Source organism: Euprymna scolopes, chromosome 7 (genome assembly GCF_053919585.1).
Source record: "Euprymna scolopes isolate OS-2025 chromosome 7, ASM5391958v1, whole genome shotgun sequence".
Lineage (NCBI taxonomy): Eukaryota > Metazoa > Mollusca > Cephalopoda > Sepiida > Sepiolidae > Euprymna > Euprymna scolopes.
In genome coordinates, this window is record NC_136488.1 from 163,335,556 (window position 1) to 163,362,506 (window position 26,951).

Here is a 26,951-nt window from a genome sequence, read left to right on the forward strand (position 1 = left end):
GACAGTCAACAAACCGGAAGTCCAAGACTTGAGTTTCGCCCTCATTTGAGCTCATCAGTTGGACACATCTGAACTATATATATGGATGACCATTTTTGATTTGATGGAGGAATCTATTCCTTGAATACATAACAATATCTGGGCAACATACATATTATTATTATTATTGTTATTATTATTATTGTTGTTGTTGTTAGTAGTAGTAGTAGTAGTAGTAGTAGTAGTAGTAGTAGTAGTAGTAGTAGTATAATTCTACTTTCCGTAGTATTGAGCATTTCTGCATTCAATGCATACTTGTTAGCATTAATAAAAAAAAATAAACAATAAAAAACATCCCATATTTTATATGATGTAAATCTCTGTCAACACAATGTTTCAAACTAAAACGCTAAAATACTTACAAGAATAAACTGAACATTTAACAGACGTGATTATATTAGAACTTGGCACATCCATCGTATGTCTTTTACTGAAAGAACATGCTTGAAAGGTTTCACAATACTCGAACGATTGGCATTTTTCGATGCCATCATTTGCACAACGACGGGCACATACATCAGGATTCGTTACTTTGGTAAGCTGCACATCTCCTTCCATCGGAAACGTTCTTCCAGGAAGTTCTTCAAATAAGTTCAAGTAATTGCCTGTAGATATATTGGGAATTCAAAAAAAAAAAAAAACAATGGTAATTAAAAATTAAAAATTAAAAAAAAACGTACCTGTCATATCGAGGTTAAAGGCAGATATGTAAAATTAAGGAAATTTCCATAAAGTTAAGTTTTTACTAATATTTTTATTATTAAGGTGTCACCACCTATCAAAGTCGAAAAGCCACTCGAGGATAAGAGTTCACTGAGTGCTAGGTAGACGGTAAGACAACACTGTGATGATTGGTAATGTGGAGGTGATTGGCTATGTGACGAGCATGCACGGAAGCATTCAAGAATTGTATGGCAATGTCTAAGTTGGGCCTACCTTGGGTGAAAATGAGTTCATTCGAAGGCTATAAAAAACACGATAATAATCATTTGGCGAGTAACTCCCAACGTTGCTTTGGTTACGTACCATGTTAAGATCATGTCAAATCGTCAGAGGTGTTCAGGATAGTGTCGTGTCGAATCGTCGCAAGTCTTCAGGTTTGTATCAATGGAATTGTTCGGGATTGTGTTATGTTGAATCAACGGAGTTGCTCGGAATTGTGTTGTGTCGAATAGTCAGAGCTATTTGGGTTCGAATCAACGGTGTGGTTTGAGATTGTGTCGAGGTGTTTGGGTTCGAATCAATGGTGTGGGTTGGGATCATATCATGTCGAATCAACGGATATGTTTGGCTTCCAATCAACGGTATGGTTCAGGATCATGTCATGTTGAATGAACAGAGGTGTTTGGGTTCGAATTGACAGAGTTTTTCAGGATCATGTTGGGTTGCATGAGCAAAATTATTTGCGACCATGCTGCTGCGTGTGATGTTTTTTTTTATTCTCTTTTCCCTTGTGAGGCAACAGAGTAAAGCTAGGGTTAGATAAAAGGGCAGCTGAACAAGAATTTGTTTACATTGGAATTGAAAACGACCTCATTGTAGTCAGCTGAAAAGCAGTCCAGCGATATTGTGTTCCAGAGATGGGCAGTTCAAAGAAACTTTGCACATAGAAGTTTTGCTAAGTTTTAGGTTGAGAAAGAGAAAGGGAATGGCAGTGGTTGTAGTTAGATAAGTTTTTTGTTGTGAATGTTTTACGGGGGAGGCAACGGTAGAGTAGAGAAAGTCTGGCAATGTCTCTTCTTCGAGAAAAAGGTTGTAAAGGGGGAAAAGTATATCATCGTCTAGATTTTAACATTCAGACAAGAAAGAGTGCAGCACCTCCCTAAATGAGAAAACTACTCCATCTTGTACAGGTGGAGGATTGTGTTAGAAATGAGATATTTTCTGGAATGGTAGAATGATTCAACCATTTTGCAGCTATATTGGCAACGGATTTGCTCTAAGTCTTCCATTTCAATGGTTGGTCCCAGAAGCTTGTCAAAGCAAGATACTTGAACAAGAAGGAAGCCATTCATTTCAGTTAGTGTCAAGTGGGGATCAGAGCGTTAGTAGTGAAAAGACAGAAAGCTTGATTTTGAACACATTAAAAGTGACCAGTCATCTTTTTCTCTATTGAACCACATGCCCAAGGTCGGATGAGAGAGATTCAGAAAGATCTTTGTCATTGCTGCACTTCGATCGTTGCCATAAATGGTTGTATCATTTGCATAGATGTCGATGGATGATCTTAGAATGTGATTTGAGATGTATTGATGAAAATCAGGAAGAGGGCTTGGCTGAGAATGGATTTTTAAAGCACGCTAGTGTTGATTCTATGATCTTTCCGAGTTAAAATCTATTGAGCAATGCACATTTTGTATTAGGAAATACGCATTCCAAATATTTAAACATTTGGTAAAGTTATTCAACATGGCCCTAATGTACGGCTATTGTGGATAATTTGTTATTCTTTACGTAATGTTTTCGGTCACTTACAATTACAGGAGGGTTAATAAGAGATATTGAAGTATGTTCACAAAAAAGAGGATTAAATAGGCAATGTTATCATCCTGGTTTTACAACCATACCAATACTTTTATGAATTTGAGAAAAGTTTAGGAAAGGCAATTGTTTTATCTTCCTAATAAAATATATTTAATGAACCCAGCACAAAAGAACAACAAACTTCTTTTTAACAACAAACAATTTGAAGTATTTATTCGTAGCAGGAACTGGCAGGTCAGACTGTGAAAAAGGAAGAAGAAATAGAAAGTTCTTTTTGAGGTCGTCATTGGTCAGTCAGTACTGTGTCGTCCCCAGCTAATAGCAGTTGTCTCTAGTGGAGGCCGTCAATGTTAGAGCAAGATGGCCAGTAGACAGGGGGCGAGAGAGGATAGGTGTTGCTTGGCTGAAGGTCCGGTCCTGACTGACAGACGTTCCCTCTAGACTTTAGGGAACAGATGAATCAATGCGCCCTGTTAACTGATAGGTCGGCCTGTGGCCGAAGAACCCAGAGAGGGAGGACTGATTCACCAGAGAAAATAGTTCTCTGTAACTGCTAAAAAGGATTTAATGGATGAGAGGACATTTCCTGATATTCCGTAGCTAGCAATCTTGTGAAGCAGACTTTTATGCAAAACCTTATCAAAGGTCTTTGACATATAAAGAACTATTGCTTTAAGAGTGAAGTGACCATCATTGGATTCACTGATCCTGCATGATACTACAGTCAGCACATCAGCTGTTGATCTTGCAGGACTGAAACAATATTGCTTGTTACTAATTAAGCCGTTCTTCTTGAAACGTTGCTAATAGATGGTTGTGTCATTTGCATAGATGTTGACGAATAATTTTAAAATATGATTTGGGAGATCATTGATGAAGATCAGAAAGAGGGTTTGGCTGAGAATGGATCCTTGAAGTATGCCAGTGTTGATTTTATGATCCTCGAATTTTTCTCCATATTTTTATGAATCTACCAGAGATTGTTATGAATCTACTAGAGATTTTTATAAATCTACCAGAGATCTCAATAGTTGAGAGGAAATTTCCAGATATTCCATATCTAGCAATTTTGGAAAGTAGACTTTTATGCCAAACCTTATCAAAGGCCTTTGATGTATCAAGAACTACTGCTCTAGGAGCGAAGTTTCCATCAATGGATTCACTTATGCTGTATCAGCACATCAGCTGTTCAACACATCAGATGTTGATCTTGCAGGACTAAAACCATATTGCTTGTCACTGAGTAGGCTGTTCTTCTTAATTTATGACAGATTTAAGCAACTTATTACACAGGAGACTGATTAGTCCATACTGAGATGCAGAAGACTAATTTCCAGTGTTCTTAAATGCATATTCACAAAGTTTTCCAGAGTGTTGGGAAGCATTTCTCCTTTAAACAACGTTTGAACAGCTTTGTAAGAATGGGAACTAGTTCCGGTTGCAGTTTTTTAAGTATTATGATTGGAATGTTGTCAGGTCAATTGCTTTGTTGGAAGTTTTTGATAAATTTGGCAACAGATGTATGGATGTAATTTAAAGTATTTTCAGTTACAGACGGAAATTCACAAGGTAGGTGGCCATGATCACATATGATGAAATTTAATGTAAAGTGTTTTAAAAAAGTTTGGCTTTGTCAGATGCTGACGAGATCGCCTCAGGTCCATTGATGATGGTTGATGATGATGGTTGGAATAGAAGTAACGCCTCTGTTCAGAGATGCTTGTTATTTGCCATAAGTCATAGTAACTAAGCCTCTGCTCAGCTTCTTTTGACTAAACAGATTAAGCATATGACTCTTCTACGTATTCTATAACCTTTTTGCAGTGGTTACTGAGAGTCATAAAGTCGGCTTTAGTTTCAGATCATCAATTTCGTTGACAGCAATTGAAATAATAGTTTCTGTGTGCAATTGTAGCTGGACATCCTGGGGTATAACACAACTGGCTGTTTGATTTCTGTTGAAATCCCTTGGAGGGTTTGAAACTCTGTATGTCAATGGTTAACCAATCATTTTAATAGAAGAAACATTATTTTTAAACATGGAAAGTAGGAGTATTTATGACATGAACGATTTGACGCTGTCCCAATCAGACATCGAGTATCAATACATGGTGCGATGAATAGGAACATCAAAAGTCTTGCTATACTTTATTATCATCTTAATTGAGACAACTGAGTGATTGAAACATCCGATCAAAGACAGAACGGTGGATGAGGACAGTTCAGGACTAGTCGTGAGAAAAAATCAAGAAGACTATGCAAAAAACAGCCTATCATGCCTTGACAGAGTACAAAATAGACGTCGTGGCTTAGTGGGGGATGCCCTTTTCTCTACCCTGCAACCTCTCTCCCACAGAAGAGACGTTGCGAGCCTATCCTTGTTTTATCGTTATTTCCATGGCAGGTGCTCGTCTGAAGTCCAATCTCTGGTCCCCCCTCGCCAATCTTTCACGAAAAACACCCGTCTAGCTGAACCCACTGTGAAAAATTTCCCCCACTCTATATCTGTGCCTAAATCAAAACGCGGATTCCATGAACAAAGCTTCTTTCTTAGAACTGCACGCCTGTGGAACTCTTTTCCGTCTGCCTGCTTCCCACCGGACTACAACTTGGATGTCTTCAAGTCCAACGTTAACAAATTCCTAATGAACCGCCCCCTTAAGTAAACACTTCATCAAATCTCCACACTAACGTAATGTACTTGCAATAACCCTTATCCCTGAGTGGCTTCTGGGCCTTGATAAGTGATGATCACTGTGTAAAAAAAAAAAAAATGCCAGTATGTTTTGTATGCCAGTATCAGGTACACAAATAGGTCTGTCAACAATCTGTGTTAAATCAAGCTAGGGATGAATCATGTCAAAACCTTCCTATATTATCTGTTTCGTTTGAGTGGACTATCCATTCAATATTGTAATCACCGAAATCTTTACATGTGAATACTGGCAGAGACATGATCAGATATGATATGATAAATCTTCTCAGAGATAGTAGAAATTCACATTGGAAGTTAAAAACTAGAGTTGGGGATGCGTGATATTGCATTGCAGATAGGAAATTGCCAGAAACATGTATTAGATAAGGTGATCAAATTTTTGTTTTGCTTTTCTGAAATGCAGAAGAGAGTGGCTGCGTTTTAGGGACAACTATTCTGGCACTGGTAAGAGATAGGTTGTAGGTATTTTTTACGAGGTGCCTTCAATGTTTCCAGACTTTGTTCATATGGGCACTTTTATTGATAATACACACATGAAACTCTCGTCCCCTTCGAAGTAATCTCCCCCGGCTGCAATGCACTTGTTGTAACATTCAAACAACTTCTGAAAAGCCCCATAGAAGTCATCTTGTGTGAACGTGTTAATGGCTCTCATCACAGCCTCTTTCATTTCCACAATTGTCTCATAACGACAGCCTCTAAGGTTTTTCTTAGAGAATAACAAAAGTCACAGAGAGCAAGGACTGGACAATAGGGAGGGTGAGGAACTGTCTTGATGTCCATCTTGGTCAAATAGTTTGATCTTCTCTGAGCACTCTTTGGACAAACTTTGCACAAATCTTCCACATCTTTAGTTCTTTGCGAATAATTGTGTGTACAGTTCCCACACTGACATCAAACTGTGCACTTATTGTCTCTATACACACGCGACGGTCCTTATCTATGAAATTCTTTATTTGGCCAATCAACTCTGGTGTTTTGACTTCCTTACTCCTCCCACACCTTTCATCATCCCTCACAGACTCGCTACTTTCCTTGAATCTCTTATGCCACTCAAAAACTGATGCTTGATTCATGCAAGATGGTCCAAAAGCAATCTGAAGCATTCCATACATTTCTGTGATATTTTTTCCAAGTTTAAAATAGAATATTATTTCATATTGTTCTTCTAAAGTGTCCTTACGTCCAGATTGAAATTTTTAAATTCACCAGCTGTGATTATCACGCTTTAGTAGGGTGTATTCCAATTCCTGCTTTAGCTGTTCATTTGAACTTGAAATCATAAAACGTGGTCAGTTATCTTATTAGATGTATAGGAATAATAGGGCTATGACAAGAGTATATTCTTTTCATTATTTTGACTCTCGAGTATATATCAGTTAATATCTTATATGTTTTTAGATAGAGTGATGTGGTTCTCGATTGATTAACTGTGTCTAACTGTGTTGGATATATACTAGAGAGTAAAAAGAATATAAGAATATTCTCTTGTCACAAGTCTAGTAATAATATACATAATTTTCAAGAGTCTACAACAAATTTAAATGCCTGTACAAAAAGTCTGGAAAGTTATTGAGAGCACCTGATACATCTACGTTTTATTTTTCTAATCTTTTTATTTTTGCCGAGAATGGGGCATCCTATTGGATGGCAGATCTTTTCTCACTATTTCAGAGACTCCACCTGAAAGATCTTTGTAGGTTTTTAATCAATCCTTTACGTGCGATTGTTTGGATCTCTCTTACACTTGGTTCACCAGGTATGTTAACATTCTTATTTCATAAGCCAATTATTATTGGAATGATCAAGATTTTCCTTAGATTCGCATTTTCTTTTCATGTCACCATAAAACGTTTGTATTTGATTATCATATTGTCCTATCATGGGAAATTTCAACATAGGAATAACAGATTGGAAAGAATAATTCTTCAAAATGCTGCATGTGTTTGGCAATGTGTTCAAAAAGTATTTAAACTGTTAATATATTCACAAAAAACAATAAACAAAAAATTATTCTTTTCAAATTACATGCCACCGTCAACAATTTCCCTTTCTCTCTATCTGTCCTAAAACTAAACGAAAATCCCATGAACAAAGTTTCTTTCCTAGAATTGTTCGCATGTGGAACACAATACCATTGGGCTGCTTCCCAGCTGACTATAACCTGACCATTTTCAAGACTATCATAAACAAGTTCTCGTTGATCCGTCCTCTTGGATAATCAATTTCTACTATTATCACGTTGTTGTCTTGCCTAACACTCATTAACCATTATCCTCGAGTGGTCTCTGGGCCTTGATAAGCGGTGACTTTTAAGTAAAACAAAAACAAAATAAAACTGACAATCATTCTATCTAAGTACCCCATATCTGAGCAGGAGCTGCTAAAAACAGCCTATCCTGCCTTGACAGAGTACAAAATAAACGTCGTTGCTTAGTGGGGGATGCTCTTTTCTCTTCCCTGCAACCTCTCTCCCAGAGAAGAGACGTTACGAACCTATCCTTGTTTTATCATTATTTCCATGGCAGGTGCTCGTCTGAAGTCCAATCTCTGGTCCCCCCTCGCCAATCTTTCACGAAAAACACCCATCTAGCTGAATCCACTGTCAAAAATTTTCCCCACTCTTTATCTGTGCCTAAATCAAAACGTAGATTCCATGATCAAAGCTTCTTTCTTAGAACTGCACGCCTGTGGAACTCTGTTCCGTCTGCCTGCTTCCCACCTGACTACAACTTAGATTTCTTCAAGTCCAACGTAAACAAATTCCTAATGAACCGCCACCTCAAGTAAACACTTCAATAAATCTCCACACTATACTTCTGTACTTGCAATAACCCTTATCCCTGAGTGGCTTCCGGGCCTTGATAAGTGGTGACCACCGTGTAAAAAAAAATCTTCAAATGTCTTTTTCAGCTTGATAAGTGGTGACCAATTTGATGAAACAGTACCTGTAGTGCTGGTTTGAAAGTACGCCAGTTTGATCTTCGTATTATGAAATGATAAAAAAAAAAAAAATGCTGAATGGTGGTTATACAGAAAGAATAACATGATTCCGTTTCCGTTTGATGAAAACCCATTTTCTATTTTTGTAGCAGACCATCTACTAGATAGCTAGTTGTGTACAAATCCCAAGAGCAATAGAAACCTTCTATCATGTCTGAAAGTGACACAATGTTCGAGCAAGATCAGAGATGCACCTCTGTACAACTCATGCTCTCTACCGATCCAAGTTATGGCAACAGAACCATTGCTAGCATCCTCAAAATACAAATCTGGATGGTTTAACGCTTGAGAGTACAGCTCAATATATCGGACGACCCTACGGTTATGGTCTTTGGTGTGGTTTCAAGTGAGGCCACATCATGCTGCCTCAGTCAGCCTAAAAGTGTACCTGAGTGTGCTGAAGAGAGTGGTGATCTCCTGGTGTAATCAGGTGGCCGCTGGCAGACCCTGTGTGTAGCAACAAGACTCGGCACCGACCCACAAGTCCAAAAAGAGCCAGACTTGGCTTCATAAGGAGTGCTAAAACTTTGTATCATTTTCTCACTGCCTCCTTCCTCGACCTAAATCCACTGGACTACTTTGTTTGGTCATATGTTGAGAACATGTGGTGATCAATTTAATGAAACAGTACCAGTAGTATTAGTTTGAAACTACGCCAGTTTGAGCTTCGTATTATGAAATGATAAAAAAAAATCCTGAATGTCGGTTATATTTATAAACATTTGAGAGAGAAAAAATGTTGATAAGTTAAAGAAAATTCTTAAGCAAAATGATGAAAGGTTAAATGAGTTTTCACTAAAAAAAAAAAAATCAATAACAACTACTTACTTTTTATAATTTCAACTAAAAATAATGCCATCTACTTAATTGGCATGTTACAATTAGTTAGATATTACTGGAATATTATATAAAACAAGTATTTCTATGATTCAACGAAAAAACGATTTCGCCATATTTGCTGGTGACGTGTGGCGTAAATACAAGGGAAATAACTCATTTCTCAAGTTTTCAAAAAATGAATTACCTCCCCTGCTACAACAAATTATAAAAAGGAAATGATGAATAAAATTTACGTTCGTAGACGTCGCACCAGGTTGAAACTTCAACGCTGTCATTCGTCGGGCGATTCTCACTCAGTAAACATTGACCCTGAAGATAACAGTACGAGAAAGCTTCGCAGTTCAGGCTTTGACTCTGCGTACATTTTAAAGCGCAGTCATCGACCGACACTTTCATGAAAACTGAGCCGTACTGCTTCAAGAAGGCGCCCTCGTACGATCGCTTATATGATTCCATATTTTGAACTGTAAAATAAAATTGGCAAGATTTTTTATTGTTTCATCAAAACGAAATTGTGAAATATTTGGGGATACTTGTACAGTTTAATCAAGACATAAAAAAAATGAAAATATGGAAAAAAGGTTATATTGTACATATCCGTTTTGACATGAAGATCTCCGAAAAAAAAAATTTCACTTAATTTGATCAGGTAGTTTTTTTTTTACAGCGGAAAAACACATTTTTATGAGAGCGCGTTGAAGACAAACATCTTGGATTTGTTTTAAATTTTTGTTTGAATTTTAGAAATGACACGGGAGATAACTCCATGAAAGCGCCGACACGCCCTCCCCATCTTTAATAACTAGCTTTTCTTCATAAAAATCGAACCTTTGGCTCGGTATCATAACAAATTGTTTTTTCGCTGTAAAAAAAACACACTTGTTGAAATTAAGTGAATATTTTTTCGGAGAACTTCATTCCATAATAGATGCGTACAATTTAAACTTTTTTCGATATTTTCATTTTTTAATGTCTTGACTAAACTGTGCAAGTACCTATTTGGGGTGAGAAAATTCATACAAGAAAAAATAAATAAATAAAAATTCATACAAGAAAAAATAAATAAATAAAAATTCATACAAGAAAAAATAAATAAATAAAAATTCATACAAGAAAAAATAAATAAATAAAAATTCATACAAGAAAAAATAAATAAATAAAAATTCATACAAGAAAAAATAAATAAATAAAAATTCATACAAGAAAAAATAAATAAATAAAAATTCATACAAGAAAAAATAAATAAATAAAAATTCATACAAGAAAAAATAAATAAATAAAAATTCATACAAGAAAAATAAATAAATAAAAATTCATACAAGAAAAAATAAATAAATAAAAATTCATACAAGAAAAAATAAATAAATAAAAATTCATACAAGAAAAAATAAATAAATAAAAATTCATACAAGAAAAGTAAATAAATAAAAATTCATACAAGAAAAAATAAATAAATAAAAATTCATACAAGAAAAAATAAATAAATAAAAATTCATACAAGAAAAAATAAATAAATAAAAATTCATACAAGAAAAAATAAATAAATAAAAATTCATACAAGAAAAAATAAATAAATAAAAATTCATACAAGAAAAAATAAATAAATAAAAATTCATACAAGAAAAAATAAATAAATAAAAATTCATACAAGAAAAAATAAATAAATAAAAATTCATACAAGAAAAAATAAATAAATAAAAATTCATACAAGAAAAATAAATAAATAAAAATTCATACAAGAAAAAATAAATAAATAAAAATTCATACAAGAAAAAATAAATAAATAAAAATTCATACAAGAAAAAATAAATAAATAAAAATTCATACAAGAAAAGTAAATAAATAAAAATTCATACAGGAAAAAATAAATAAATAAAAATTCATACAAGAAAAAATAAATAAATAAAAATTCATACAAGAAAAAATAAATAAATAAAAATTCATACAAGAAAAAATAAATAAATAAAAATTCATACAAGAAAAAATAAATAAATAAAAATTCATACAAGAAAAAATAAATAAATAAAAATGCATACAAGAAAAAATAAATAAATAAAAATTCATACAAGAAAAAATAAATAAATAAAAATTCATACAAGAAAAAATAAATAAATAAAAATTCATACAAGAAAAATAAATAAATAAAAATTCATACAAGAAAAATAAATAAATAAAAATTCATACAAGAAAAAATAAATAAATAAAAATTCATACAAGAAAAAATAAATAAATTAAAATTCATACAAGAAAAAATAAATAAATAAAAATTCATACAAGAAAAAATAAATAAATAAAAATTCATACAAGAAAAAATAAATAAATAAAAATTCATACAAGAAAAAATAAATAAATTAAAATTCATACAAGAAAAAATAAATAAATAAAAATTCATACAAGAAAAAATAAATAAATAAAAAAAATGATGTTTTCTTTTTTAATTGCGACAAACAAGAAAATATAAGTAGTGTCAGATTCAGAATACTGAGAAACTTTTCGGTTCTTAAACGAAGTCAGAAAACTGGGGTTTTATTAAAAAAAAAACAATAACTACTTACTGATTATATCAATTTCAACTAAAAACTAAATACTATCTACCTTATCCTCTGCCTATTTTACAAGTATTTTAATGGTATATGCTCCGACAAACTACAAGCTCTTGTATTCCTTTACATAAATACCACCGACAAGCCCGACAAGCAGCAAAATCCCACCCCTACACAGTAGAGATCCCTAAATGTAAGAAAGCCTTCTACTCTAATAGTTTCTTCCCTAGACTTTAGAATTCCGTTCTGGGTTCTTGCTTCCCCAACTGTACTGACATGCAGAAGTTCAAGTGTAATGTGAACAGGCATCTTGCTGCTCAACTCCCTACATAGTATCTCTACAAATTATGTCCCAGATAGTAGCCCCCTATATCAAAATGGCACTTTAAAATAAAGTTGTAGTGTTGTTTTATTAAGGGCGACCAATTTATCATTCCAACCTGTAGAAATTTGCTGCTAGTCAACCAATCGTGTTCAACATGTAACTTAGCTGGAATAAAAATATACGCCAAAGAAAAATCCGAACCATAATACTTAGTTTAATGCACCTTATCAAAGCAAAGGTCCATACATAATTTCAGCCAGGATATATGCAAAAGAAAGGCACTAAGAATGGTTAGTATGTTCTTCCATTAAATTTGGTTAGTTTTCATTGTTAACCCACTGATCAACGCTTGCTTATAATATAAATTCCTACGATAAGGATAAAACTGATAAAGATTTACACAAACGAAAAGAAAATTAACTTACCTGATGCAATATTTCTGGAATTGTTTCGGTCGATATTCGTCAAAATTGATTTGGCAGTAAAATGATAAGTCTAAAAAGATAAATATATATATATATATATATATATATATATATATATATATATATATATGTATATATATATATATATATGTATATATATACACTAGCAAAAGTCCCCGTCGTTGACTGGGTTCAAAAACAGCCTACAGAAAATGGACTCTGATTTATGAAAGTATGATAGGTTATGAAAAGGAATGGTTGTAAAGAGATAGCTTCGAATTTGGGGGTATTAAAACCAAAGCAAAATATGATGAAAGTAAAAATAAAATAGATAAACCCCATAATTTATGATACTATACCTGTCCACACTGAAACACTTATTACAATATTCTGTGGATCTATATTAAAAAACCTTGTTAAACTTTGTGACATATTTCCATTCTATGGCGGTCAGGTGCGAACAAACACCCCATAATTTTATTATACCATATTTCTTCAAACTGAAACATAATTATCAAAGTATACTTACGCAGATAGATATGAAAAGTCTTTATTAAAGTTTATGCCTATTTCCATTCTATGGAGGCCAGGCGCGAACGCAGACCCCACAATTTTATCATACCATCCCTATTTAAGTTAAAACATACTTATCAAAGTATTCTTATATACATCTATATCAAAACACTTGTAAACGTTTTTCTTTAATTTTTAAATTTTTTATTTCCATACTTTGTGGACCAGGCGCGTACACACAGACCCACCAATTTTAATGAATCATCATTATGCCAGATCAAACATACCCATTCCTGTGTCTCGATACATCTATCATTATATGTGATCAGTTTTCTATAATAGTCAACCACATAGGAGCCTATTCGTGACCAGACACACACACAGACGTTCAGCCTTATATATATATATATATATATATATATATATATATATATATATATATTTGTTGTTGAATTGTTGAAAACGATAATACGTTAACGTAGAGTCTTGTTTCTGAGGAAGTCGCCCATATTTTTATTTGGACGTAAACAAAGAATATTTTTATTTACTTATTTATTAATTTCTAAATCTTAATCTACGGACATGCATATTTCGAGGCCCTACCTTATCTTATATAGGTAGAGAATTGCATCAATAATGAGATATCTACTGGAGTGGAAGAATAATCCCACCATTTTTCCAGCAACCTTGAATTTGATGTACGTGTTCCATTTCAGATCAGGATTAAAGGTCAGATCCAGAAGCTTATCACAACGTGGAGCATCTCCAAAACAAGAGCCATTCATTTCAAGTGATGTCAGATGGGGATTAGAGCATTGATGATGTAAAGATAGATGCTTGGTTTTGAATGCATTAAAATCAAACAGCCACCTCTATCTTCATTGTACCACTTGCTCAAGATCAGAGAAGAGAGAATCAGAAAGAACTTGGTCGTTTATGGCATTAGATATGCTGCTATAGATGGTAGTGTTATCAGCATAAATGTCTATGAATAATCTTAGGATGTGATTTGGGAGATTATTCATGAAGATCAGGAAGAGTTTTTGGCCCAGGATGGACCCCTGAGGGACTCCAGGATTAATACTGTGAACTTCTGATTTCTGCCCATCAACTAGTACTCTTAAGAACCTATCAGAGAGAAATGATTTAATAACTGAGAAGACATTTCCAGCTTTACCGTAGCTGGAGATCTTGTGAAATAAACCTTTATGCCATACTCTATCAAAGGCCTTATATCTGTCAAGAGCAATTGCCCTAAAAAGGAAGCCTCCATCGAGAGATTCACTAATTCTATGACATATGACTGTTATCACATCTGCTGTAAATGTAGCAGAACGGAAACCATATTGCATATCACTGAGGAGGTTATTTTTGCTGAGGTTGTTGACTACTTCTCTGTTTAACACAGATTCTAGCAACTTACTCATGACACATAGGAGACTTATTTTTCTGTATTGAGAGAAAGATGACCGATCACCTGAATTCTTAGATACAGGCCATACTGATGAGGTTTTCCAGAGTATTGGGAAGCAATTCTTCTTAACACAATGTTTCAACAGCTTTGTAAGTATGGGAGCTAGTTCTGGTTGAAGCTTCTTCAGCAATATAATTGGAATGCTGTCAGGGTCAGTTGCTTTACTGGAATCAAATTTTTTGATTAGCTTGGCAACATCATGCACAGATATTTGTATGTTGCATAGCATGTTTTCAGATACAAGAGTTAGTGGCCTTGATCGCATAGGGCAGAATATGCTGCAAAGTTCTTGGCAAAGAGTTTGGCTTTGTCCGATGCTAACAAGATTACCTCAGGTCCATTGATCTTGGTTCAGGACCCTGTTTGCTATTTGCCAAAACTGGTGGGAACCAAGCCGCTGCTCAGCTACTTTGGACTTGACAGACTGAGCATGCAACTCTCTTGCATTATTTATTACTCTTTTATAGTGGTTCCTGGCCGCCCTGAAAGCGGCTTTAATCTCAGTACATCTATTATTTTGGAAGTAATGGAAAAAATGATTTCTGTGCACCATTGCAGCAGCATATTCTAGAGCGAACCATGTTAAGGTTTTGCTGGAATTTTTTGAAGGGTATGAATCGGTCTATACCTACAATTAATCATTTCATCAGGTCTGATACTATAGAAGACACACTCTTTTTAAGCATGGAACGCAGAGGTAGATCTGATATGAATGTATGGAAGCCATCCCAGTCAGCCACAGAGTATCAATATACTGTACGATGGAGAGGTTCATTTGAGGAGCTATTATATTTTGCTTTTATCTTGACTGATTCAACCGAGTGGTCAGAAGATCCCAGTAGAGACATAACGGTGGATGAACATAGCTCAGAGCAAGTCGTGAGAAAAAGGTGTTGGAGACTTGCATACTAACCGTAAGTGTCAGGCACACAGGTAGGTTCGTGAAAAATCTGAGTGAGGTCATAAGCAATGGAGAAATCATGACAGAATCTCCCCTCATTATCTGTCTTGTTTGAGTGGGCTAACCATTCCACATTGTGAACATTGAAGTCTGAAGAGACATGAATGTTAGCTGATGGATGAGCAGACAGGATGCGGTCAATTTTTTTAGGTATGCTTTTAAAGATAGTAACTCCACTGCTGTGGAGGCGATAGATGGCAAAAATAAATCAGTGATGTGAGCAAGTGCAACCCAGAAGCACATATAAGGCAAATTACGGTTTTCTCTGGAGATGTCCTACCACATGGAAAGCCATCTCTAATGTAGGCAAATACTCCATGCCCATGGCAATCTTGGGGGTCAGATTTTTATGTTAAGTTAGAGTATCCTTTAATTACAAACTCATCTAGGGAAATATATATATATATATATATATATATATATATATATATATATATATATATATATATATATATATATTGTTATCAAGTAAGATCTTTGACTTGTTGTTTCATCAAATACTTTTGCATGCAAAATCCGATCCCGCATTTTGCTAATTCCCACCCTCTAATGAGAAGGAAAGTATTTCTTTGAAACTCCGTGGATTAAGGACTATCCACTTATCTAGTGTTTCCTTTTCAGATTAAATATGTTTTTAACTCTTTTTCAAAGTGTTTTTTAACATGTTTTATTAACTGTTTTCTCGTATATATATATATATATATATATATATATATATATATATATATATATATATATATATATATATATATACGAAGCTACCATCACTGATCAATCTATAAACATGCCTGAAACATATATTGGAATGACACAAGGTTCGTTTAAACAAAAATATTATTCTTTTAGAGTAAAAACAAGGATTAAGACAGCCTTAACAACTCACGTGTGGGAGCTAAAAGAAAAGGGTGCACCTTTTACTATTAAATGTAAGGAAAATTGAACACAAACCCTCATACACCTCTGAATTGAAACAATGCTCACTTTGCAATGCTGAGAAGTACCATAATCTATGGTTAATTCATGATCCAAGAAAAAGCTGCTCAAATGTTTTATATATATATATATATATATATATATATATATATATATATTAAATTGTAATTCAATGAATTTCAAAAAACTCTCATTGAAATGAATTTCATATCAAAGAATTTTTATTATTCTCAGCAAGACAAAGAATGCTTTAGAAAGTTAATCTTAACCTATAGGGTTTCGATGTCTACCATCTCATCAGAGAAGAGAAAATATTAGCAATATTTATAAGGTATGCACCCTATTTGCTAAAGTCAGTGAGACATGGAAAGTCAAAGTCAAAATAATACATTTATCAGAAGTCCTGTAGGAGGAGTATTTGTAGAAAAAGGATATGAAAGTTTTTTTTAGATCCAGCTTGCTTTGTAAAATCCATGTTATGCGTTCTTTACATCCGTTTGGTAATAAGGTCCAAGTTATATATTGGGTAATGAACAACTGATTGTTAAATAAAAACTATTCTGAAGTATATATATATATATATATATATATATATATATATATATATATATATATATATATATATATATATATTTAGAAAGAATATTTAAATAAAGAAATATAAAAGTAAATAAAAATAGAACCTTCCTTCTAGTGTTTGTGTATAAAACTATAATTAAAATACTCTTTCCCTTTAAAAACAATCCTCACCTTGCTGTATATTGATGCGGTTACATGCATTATTTAGTATAACATAATACACATGTTAAAGTTTTCATTATTATTTATACGTTTCATACAAAAAAGAAACAACATATAATCTATACTTATAAAAAGTTAAAAATTCCTTTAAAAAGCTTTATATGAGATTCAAAGAGAGAAGAAAGCAGAATTTCATGGGTTCCTCAATTTCACTAGGTAACACCAGTACATTGTCCATGCTAGAATTAAAAGAGTAATCAGTGAAATGGGGTTATGGAATGACGAAGGATATTGTATGATGTGTTTCCAAATCCGTTAGCAGAAATTGTTACAATCGTTATTACAGGATGGAACGATAAAATTCTCGCCATAGAAAAGACATGATTCCATTTCCGTTTGATGAAAACCGGTTTTCTTTTTTTGGTGCAGACCATCTACTAGTTGGCCAGTTGTATACAAATCCCCAGAGTGATAAGAGTCTTCTATCATGTCTGAAAGTGACACAATGTTCAACGAGCGAGATCGGAGATGTGTTGCTGTACAACTCATGCTCTCTACCGATACGAGTTATGACAACAGGACCATTGCCAGCACCCTCAAAATGCATTGCTGGATTGTCACAATTAATAGGGACATGACAGGGTCCGGCCACAGTTATGGTCTTTGGTGTGGGTTCAAGTGAGGGCCACATCATGTCACCTCACATCTTCAAAATCGGCTTGAAAGTCAACACCAAAGTGTATCTGGACGTGCTGAAGATGATGGATGTGCTGGTGCAATCAGGTGGCTGCTGGCAAACCCTAGGTGTGGCAGCAGGACTCAGCGCTAGCCCATAAGTTCAAAGAGACCCAGGCTTGATTTCATAATGAGTGCTATGACTTTGTACCCTTCCTTTACTGACTTCTCCTCCATCGCCCTGAACCCGTTGGACTACTTCGTTTGGTCATACTTCGGAAACATCACCAACATGACCTCCCACAACATCAAAGCCAGTCTGACCACTGCCATCCACCAAGTATTCACTGAGCCCCTGCCGGCGCTTGTGGAAAAGGCATGCTACCAGTTTTGAATCCATATCAAGGCAATGATTGAGGCTGAAGACGGCAACATTGAATAGATGTCAGATTACTATATAATCAAGTTTCCTGAATTAGTTTTTTCAATAAAAGTTTAAAAATAAAGTTGTAACGTTGTTTTCTTTAGGGCGACACTTTTATCGTTCCACCCTGTAAGATGATTTATAAGTAATAACTGATTAAATATACTTACGGTTTTGGCGACAGTAAAAGTAATTTTGAACATTCCTTTTCGGGCAAGATTAATGAGATCTGTCATGATATCATTTGCGGATAACATATCCATGGGTGCGTCTTCAGTTCCTTTAAGAATATATAAGGAATTGTAAAAATACATTACATTCTTTTTTATAAAATGAAATCTATTTAGGAGGGTCAATATATGGAAAATACCCCCCTCAACGCTCCCAAAATTGTAACAAAACGTTTCTCAATTGGTTCTGGTAGGTTTTAATGTACGTTTTAACATTAGTAAAAGTTTACCAAAGTATGAGCCCCCCCCCCCCTGAAAAGTGTCTAACTTTTACAACATACTAAATTCTAACTCATCTTCATCAATAATCTCCCAAATTACATTCTTAGTTCATCCGTCAACATATAGCCAGATGACACTATGAGCTATGGTAACACATCAGAAGCAAACCAATGACCAAGATCACTCTGAATCTTCCTTCTAAGACCTTGAGCATGTGGTGCGATAGGTGTGTCAGAAACTTTGTGAAAAATATTGAATAATTCGACCCCCTGTTTTTCCAAGCTTATAACTACTCGAAAAATGTAATTCAAACCCTAATTTTTTTTCAATTAAAGGAGCAAGGACCAAGGTTTCATTGAAAAAAAAAAAACAAAAAAACAAGATTTAAAAAAAAAAGGTTTTAAACTTGTCTATTTAATTTTTATAGTAAATTCTAATTCTCTGAATTTAGAACGTTTGAGGATACTCAAAATTTTCATTCACTCTTATTATTTTTCATTTTTAATGATTTGAAGAAGTTGTTAATAAAAAAATATATGTATGAAGTAAGCTGCTCTTCTTTAACAATTAGAAGACGCCTCTCCAACAAAGGCTGCTGCAAAGAAGGTGGGTTCCCTCTACCGAGCTAGAAAAAACTCATACCTGAGAGTATTCTATACCTCTACAAGGCCTCCATTTTTCACTGTTGAGGTCCCTAAATATCAGAAAGCTTTCTACTCTAATAGCTTCTTCTCTCGAACAGCTAGAGTTTGGAATTCCCTTCCTGCTACCTACTTCCCTGACTGTACTGATATGAAGAAGTTTAAATGTAACTTAAACCAACATTTTGTTAATCTTTCTTAGGCATAATTCTAAATAGTAGCCCCTTACGTCCACGTGGCGATATGCCTTGTTCGGGGTGAATGTGAGTGGAAAAAAAAAATGTATGTATGTGTTGAACAGTTGGAAATGTGAGGCTTATGATCAGATATTCCTCTCGAAAGCTGCTTACATTAACCACAAAAAAAAAAAAAAAAAAAATCATCATATGCAGAAAAGCGGAGGCAGAAGTGAAACAAGTTTCAACACTCAGCTTAGTCTGCCACATATGTGGCAGATTTTGCAAGTCAACCGTTGGCCTGAAAAGTCACCTTCAGGCCCTGGACGTGGTTTGGATGTCATTGACGATTCACTCAGTGACTGGTGTGAAGTTGGTCATGAGCACTGAGATGGCTAGCAATTGTCATGTATGTATGTATGTATGTATGTATGTATGTATGTATGTTGACGGATGAACTGAGCGCGATATCTGGAAAGGGAGGGTGAAAGGAGCCGTGGATGGGAGGGGGCGTCAAATTGGTCTGGAGTGTGAGGTGTGCGGAAGAATATGTCTGAGCAGAGCTGGGCTGATGAGCCACCAGACTACTCATCAGTGCAGTGGGCCACAAAGCAGTCTTGAGTTGCCAGAGTTAACCTGTGTCAACTGCGGGCGAATGTACAAAACGGCAGGCGGTTTGAAACGGCATTCGATCCTACATAAAGAAGAACATCAAGAACGTGCTGCTAGTGGTGCACATGTCTGTACAATGTGTGCCAAGGAATGCCAGAGTTTAGCAGGGCTTAAAAGCCACATGCGTGCGACCCATCACTACATGTTTTCGTGTTTTTATATACCTTCTTTCTTTTTTTGTGCTATATCGAGTGATGAGAATGTTTGAAAGCGAATTTGCTGCCATCATGTATGTATGTATGCGTAAGCGGTTGAGGAGGATGTGACCAGGTGTCTTAAGTTGTCCCTGGAAATCAAAAAAATAAAGTAAATCGGTTCACATACTTGTAAAAAAACTGCAAGTCTCACTATCTTGCCAGTGTGAACTTCCAAAATGTCTTTCGTGCAGTTCACATTGCATCGAACCCTGACAGAATTGAAACGCATTACAATTGAGGTATTTTGCTTCAACACACGCATCGGCGCAAGCTTCCTCAGATTGAACATTTTTCAAAACATGCTTCTTTTTTGACACGATTGACTTTTGTGGAATTCTGTTGAACATGGCTGAAAATAAAGCAAAAATATAACAAATGAATATTGACGTTTTCCAATAGTATTAGTGCATGATATCATATATTTATGAATACAAAAGGATTTCTATATTTAATTTCATGGTGTTAGCTTTGCAATTGATTTGCTTCGGTTGTTTTCTTCAAATTTAAACTGTTTAAATAAAAAACTAGAAGCTTAAAAAGATCTCTCGGTTGGAGTGACTGAAATATATACAAATAACAGACTGATTAGAATGATTAGGCTAAAAAAAAAAAAGTCCTATTCTATGCTTGACAGCTCAACTAATCCCCCTCCCGCTTCTGTTTTTATGATATTTTCCATTTTTTAGAACATTCATTTGGTTTCTTTATTTTTGAAAAAGAGATATATTCTCGAAATATTAAAGACTTCCGCCATCCCGGCTGTTTCAAAAAGCAAGTCCATATTTATGCAACGTGGCCATTATGCTCAAACAGTGCTGGTTACAGTTCAAACCTCTCTCGGATCCCCGCACTACCCGAAAGGGAACAAACAAACAAAAATAAATAAATCCGACCTGGCTTTTCTTTCTTTTTTAACACAAGTAGTTTATTACTGTTTTTCTTTCTCCCCTTCTCGACACCAGCTTAAAAAGTTTCTCTCTTCCATTGTGGGGTAACATGTCCATCTCCCCCCGGTACGCATTTTTCTTTCTGTTCCACTATACGTCGGTCATAGACAACCATTTCTTGTCTTCAACTTTACGCGTCCACATTTTTCAATAGCACTTTTTCTTCTGTCGACCACCTGGTGGCCTTCTTTTTTTTTTCTTTTTCTTGTCATGCCAGCTCATGCACATTTCATAATTTGCATATGTGCTTTTTTTCAGCTACTGCTGCCCATATACTTGCAAGCTAGCCATCGTTAATTTATATTTACATAACTTCAACATAATCGTAATCTCGTTTCATTTTATTTACTTAATCTATCACGGTTATATTTCTAGACGCAATCTTTTAAATCTCGACAATATTTTTTTAACCCAATTAATTTTCTCACCTCATTTTATCAACTTATTTATTTTATTAGTTTTATTTTTAGATGCAATCTTTCAAATCACTACGCTAGTTTACTCCAATTTATTATTATTATTTTCTCTAATCATAAAATATATATGTATATAGGCATCTAATTTACATAACGAAAACATGCTGCTCTCCCCCGATCATTATATATAGCCCCAAATAACCATCTCTCTTGAAAAAGCCCGCATAAATCGGGCGAAACGTTGAGCGTTCAGGCCCTTCCACCTCCAATCTATTTTTCATAACTTCAACAGTCGGTTTCAATAAATTTTTATAAAAATCTTTCCTTTCAGCATCCTGACAAAATGAATTTGTCAGTAAATATTAGATTTCCATAAAATAACGACGTTTCTTCGTATAAAAAAAAAAGAAATGTGTTTTCTTGTTCTACTGGTCATTTCAGCGTCCTAAATTATCTGCAACAAAATAACATTATTTCCTTAGTAAATCTGAGTTATCTCCCTTAGTTAAAGACCAAATCTCACACAAGCGCCAGATTTAATTCGTTTTTAACCATCCTTGGTGTATGATTACTATTTCCTGTAAATTTCGGTGCTATACAAGCAGTAGTTTAAGAGCTAATCAGATAAATATTTACAAACAAACAGACAGAGACACACACACACACACACACACACACACACACATGCATCTATTGTTTAATTTATTTAGATTTACCAATGGAGGGCGGCGGTTCCAAAAGCGAAGCCTGGAAAAATGTCTTTTGATTGTGGGAAAACAATTCCGGTTCCTGGATTCGAATTCCGCTGACATGTGTGTATTGCTTGATGAGGCTGATCACTGCGAAAATGAAGTTGGCTGGTTGTTGGTTATATTCACCTGAAACCAGAAACACGTTTGAAATATTAATATTTAATGGATGAACAAAAGTAGAAAGAAACGGAAAAATTTCACGTCTAAGGTAGACAACTCATATTATATTTATTGAAAACTATCCTCCCCTGTGTAGTGGAGCTTTGCTGAGCTGAGGTGTTCTTCAGTCTCGTCAGACTGAAACCGTTGATCTTATTTCTGTGGTCACAACTGTGATGTGACAGTCAAATTTACACTTTCTAGGTATGAATCCAACAAAGGCGGAATTTTAGACCCCGATAGCAAATAACAACAGAAAAAAACTTGTAAAATAAAATTAATTCATCTTATTTTGCTGTATTCTCAAGAAGAAAGATTTCAAAAATTCTCATTTTTTGAAATCTGTTCGAACATGTTTTCCCTCACATATACACACCCACATGTACGCACGCACATACACACACACACACGCTAACGTACACATATGTACGCACACATACGCGCACAAGTACGCACAATGCGAAACGTCACTTCCCCTGAAAGGAATTCTAGACATGCGCAGTCAGAGCACTCACCCCGATATAAAAGTCCACGACACTATTCAACTTCCTCTTTCTTCCCTTTTGCCTGGTTTCGTCAACCAGCAAGTTCGGCGTCCATAGCTCTTGGTTTGAAGACTTTTCCACGTAGACGACTGCTATCATGAACGCACGGTTTTGCTGAGGCAAACACTCCCTTTCTATTTTCGTTTCTACATGCGGGACGGCCATTTCTCGTCCTCAACTTCATTCCTTTCTTTCCCACGCATGTAGTCGTCAACGCCTGAATGAACACGTGTTACACCTAAACCATTTTATTTTCGACATAAAATAAACGACATGTTTATTTTATCCAGCAATTGAGTTATTGTTTCTTTCATTCCATTCGTTTCATTATTTTCTTTTGTAGCAAGTTAGGGTATTTATATCCTGGTCCGCAACAAATCTCCATAAAACCGGTGAAAAAAAAACTAGCGTGGACGGATACTTTAGCTAGTATATAATTGATCATTAAAAATATCAAGTCAGGTTCGTTTTTTAACTTACCTTCGAATGTTATTTGGAAATCATTGATTTTATTTGATTCGCGATAACAACTAGTGACGTCAAAATTCGACATGGCAACGGGTTCCTCCATGAACTCGAAGAAATTGTACACTGAATAGTATGTGTCCTGCAATGAAAAAAAAAACAAAAACATTTCTAATAATTAGGTTTAATTTGTTTGTTTTATGACGTCTCAACCTTTTCTTTTTTAATTATTAGAAGATGTACCCGGCGTTGCCCGGTATTAAACATAACTGTAAATTTAAAAAATGAAGTAAAAAAAAACAGAAAGGAACTGAGACATGTGCCTGCAAGTATTATGTTGTTTTTTTTTCTAAACAGTTCATTTCTTGTAAGTAAAAAAATACTCGAGCTAAGATCAAAACAAAAACCTAAAGACAGCGAATCAAGTACGATAACTACTAGACCAGCTTGACATGATCTTTATAAAGTGTTTTCAAACCAACTTTACTCAACATAAAGATATTGTCATGTTTCACGGCCATGCATGCGCATTTGTGGAACAGTTGCCAAACAGAAAAAAAAATATTGATGACTCCTCCCCCAAGTACCAATTTTTCAATTTTGACCCCTTAGCAGCCTTTTTTCCGGATAAAAACAGGTTAAAAAGTTTTTCATGTGTCTAAATACCCTATATACCAAATTTCAAGTTTGTAAATCAAAAATTCATTGAGTATATAGATTGAGAAGTGTCCTCACACACACATACACACACACACACATTCTCACTTTTATAGACATATGGATTTAGTACCAGAATATGACTTTATTTATTTTTTTCCAAACACAGAAGCAGAATTAATAATTAGCCATACTTTTCTTTTTATGGAAATCGCTCCAGACAAAACGTGAAGCAGGTTAATGTAAGGAGGTAAAAAATACTTAAAGGTTAAAAACTTGTTAATGATAAGTATTAGAGCGGATAGATTCTAGCCTAGAAAACAGCAATTTTTCCCCTTTTTTCAGAAACATCGCTCATGGAATGTAAGAACTAAAGGACAAAAATAAGGGAACTAAGAGTTTTGAGGTTGCCGGAAGTAAACTCAACATTCATTTTCTACTCTCCAAAAGTAAAGCCACCTATGTTTTTTTTTTTAACTAAAAACGTCTATGAACTAAAACGACGGGAGTGGTACCATTTAATCGAGCAACCTTTTGCGCTCCAGAATTTATTTTTCTGCATGCCGATCACCATTCTCAATGCACTTTTGTAAGCGATGAGTGATGGCTGTGTATGCGTATTCATAGAGCATTTTGTCATGCAAAGGTCGTTCCAAGAGAAAGCTTCCTATATTTTTTAATTTATCAAATTTGAAGAGCTACGAAAACGGGAGTGGTACCATTAAATCAAGCAACCTTTTGTGTTCCAGAATTTATTTTACTACATAGTCCACTCCCTTCTTAATGCACTTTTGCCAGCGATGAATGATACCTGTGCATGGGCGTCTGGAGGCTGCTTTGTCATGCGAGAGTCATTCTAGAAGTAAGATCTAATTTTTGTTTTTAACTCAAAAAGTTGAAGAGCCACCAAAACAATATGTGGCTCATTTTAATGGTACCAGTCCCGTCTTCGTAGCTCTTTAACATTTTAGTTTTTGAGTAAAAAAATAAGCAGCCTTATTTTTAGAACGAATCTCATACACCCTCAGTCTCATTACTTTATGAAAACATTTTGCATTTTGAAAAAAAAAAAAAAAAAAATTCATAGACCTTCAGAAGGACAAAAAAATTTAACTAGCGTGTTGGTTATCTTTTTTTTTTCAAAATACGAGATGTCTTCAAAAAGTATCTAAATGGTCGGTATATTTACGAAAGACAATGGAAAAAAAAATTAACCGTTTCTTTCCTAGAACTGCCCCTCCGTGGAACACAATATCGCCGGACTGCTTCCCAGCTGACTATAACATGGCCGTTTTCAAGTGCAACGCAAAGAAGTTCTTGTTGAACGATCTTAAATGATAAATGTCTACCCAATTTTCCATCACTATCGATCATCACTGTGTTGTTTCACCTGACTCTCATTAACCCTTATCCTTAAGTGGCCTCTTGGACTTGATAAAAGATACAAGTTGTTTTCTAAAAGTAACGAGACTGGGAATTTTTTTTTCAAACTACGAAGGATGTTCAAAAAGTAACAACAAAAAAAAACAATAAATATATAATAATATATATAATCTAGCAATTTATATAATCATATATTAAATAGTTATAGAATACAGTAATTTATATGCTTATATCATAAGTAATTATATAACATAATAAATTATATCAGTATATAATTATATAATATGTATATAATAAAGTAAATTATATAAATTTCTAATTATGAAATAAGGAATTCTTTAACATAGTAAATTATATAATAAACAATTTAAGTTTTGTCTCGGTGGAAGAACTTAGACACCAGGGTCGGAAAGTGGGATTCAGAAGTCAACGCCCCCCAAAGAGGGGCATTCTGACCTGCATAAAGTACCTGGACAGCCCCGTCGGCATTTCCCGGTAAAGTAAGAAGTAATTGTACAATATACTAATTTCTGTAATTATATAATTATATTATATATGATTATGCATGGCAATAAAATTAATTAATTATATAATATAGTAAATTTGATAATAATGTTATAGAATTACTTATATAATTATATATATGAATTAATTATGAAGTAATTATATAATATACTAATTTATATCTCTATACATAAAGTGGTAGTGTGTGTGTGTGTGTGTGTGTGTGTGTGTGTGTGTGTACAACTCTCCTACAGCCCACACTACTGGACTGATCATCACCAAACCGGGCATGATGATGGTCTTCAACCATTTTTCAAGGTAATGGCCAAAGGTCAAGGTTATAGCCTATCTATGCATATAACCTCCTACAGCCCACACCATTGGACCGATGATGGCCAAACCTGACATGATGATGGTCTCTGACTTAGGGATGGTGCACATGATTTTTCAAGGTCAAGGTCAAGGTCAAAGATTAAGGTCATATTTGGTTCGACTCTTACAACATCCGCTTACTGCAAGGGTGCCTGCAAAGCAGGTACCCGAGCATACAGCAAAGTCCCACGTAAACCACGGGTATCTTTGCTAGTATAATTATATAATTGTATTATATGTGATTATTAGGGCTATGACAACAGCATATTCTTTTCATTATTTTGACTCTCGAGTATATATCCGACACAGACACAATTAATCAACTGAGAACCACATCACTATATATAAAATCATATAAGATATCAGCGGATACACTCTCGAGAGTCAAACCAATGAAAAGAATATGCTGTGAAATTTCTCTTTGGCCACTTGAACTTTTCGATGTGAATAAGTGTGTGAAGAAAACAAGAACAGATGAATGGGTTGATGTATTCAAAGTTCACTGATAATGTTTAAC

The 26,951-nt window shown here is 34.6% G+C and overlaps 1 protein-coding gene across 1 annotated transcript in view; it reads right to left on the reverse strand.

Moving 5' to 3' along the window:
• LOC145280120 (uncharacterized) overlaps window positions 1-26,951 on the reverse strand; it is a 148,651-nt gene that overhangs the window by 10,765 nt on the left and 110,935 nt on the right. Inside the window, exons 22-28 of the mRNA XM_080131877.1 lie at window positions 23,534-23,660; window positions 22,314-22,475; window positions 20,362-20,583; window positions 18,267-18,376; window positions 12,376-12,445; window positions 9,316-9,546; window positions 402-644 (exon numbers count right to left, since the gene is read on the reverse strand). Coding sequence (XP_079988003.1) covers window positions 402-644; window positions 9,316-9,546; window positions 12,376-12,445; window positions 18,267-18,376; window positions 20,362-20,583; window positions 22,314-22,475; window positions 23,534-23,660 — 1,165 coding nt within the window. The remainder of the gene's footprint in view (window positions 1-401; window positions 645-9,315; window positions 9,547-12,375; window positions 12,446-18,266; window positions 18,377-20,361; window positions 20,584-22,313; window positions 22,476-23,533; window positions 23,661-26,951) is intronic.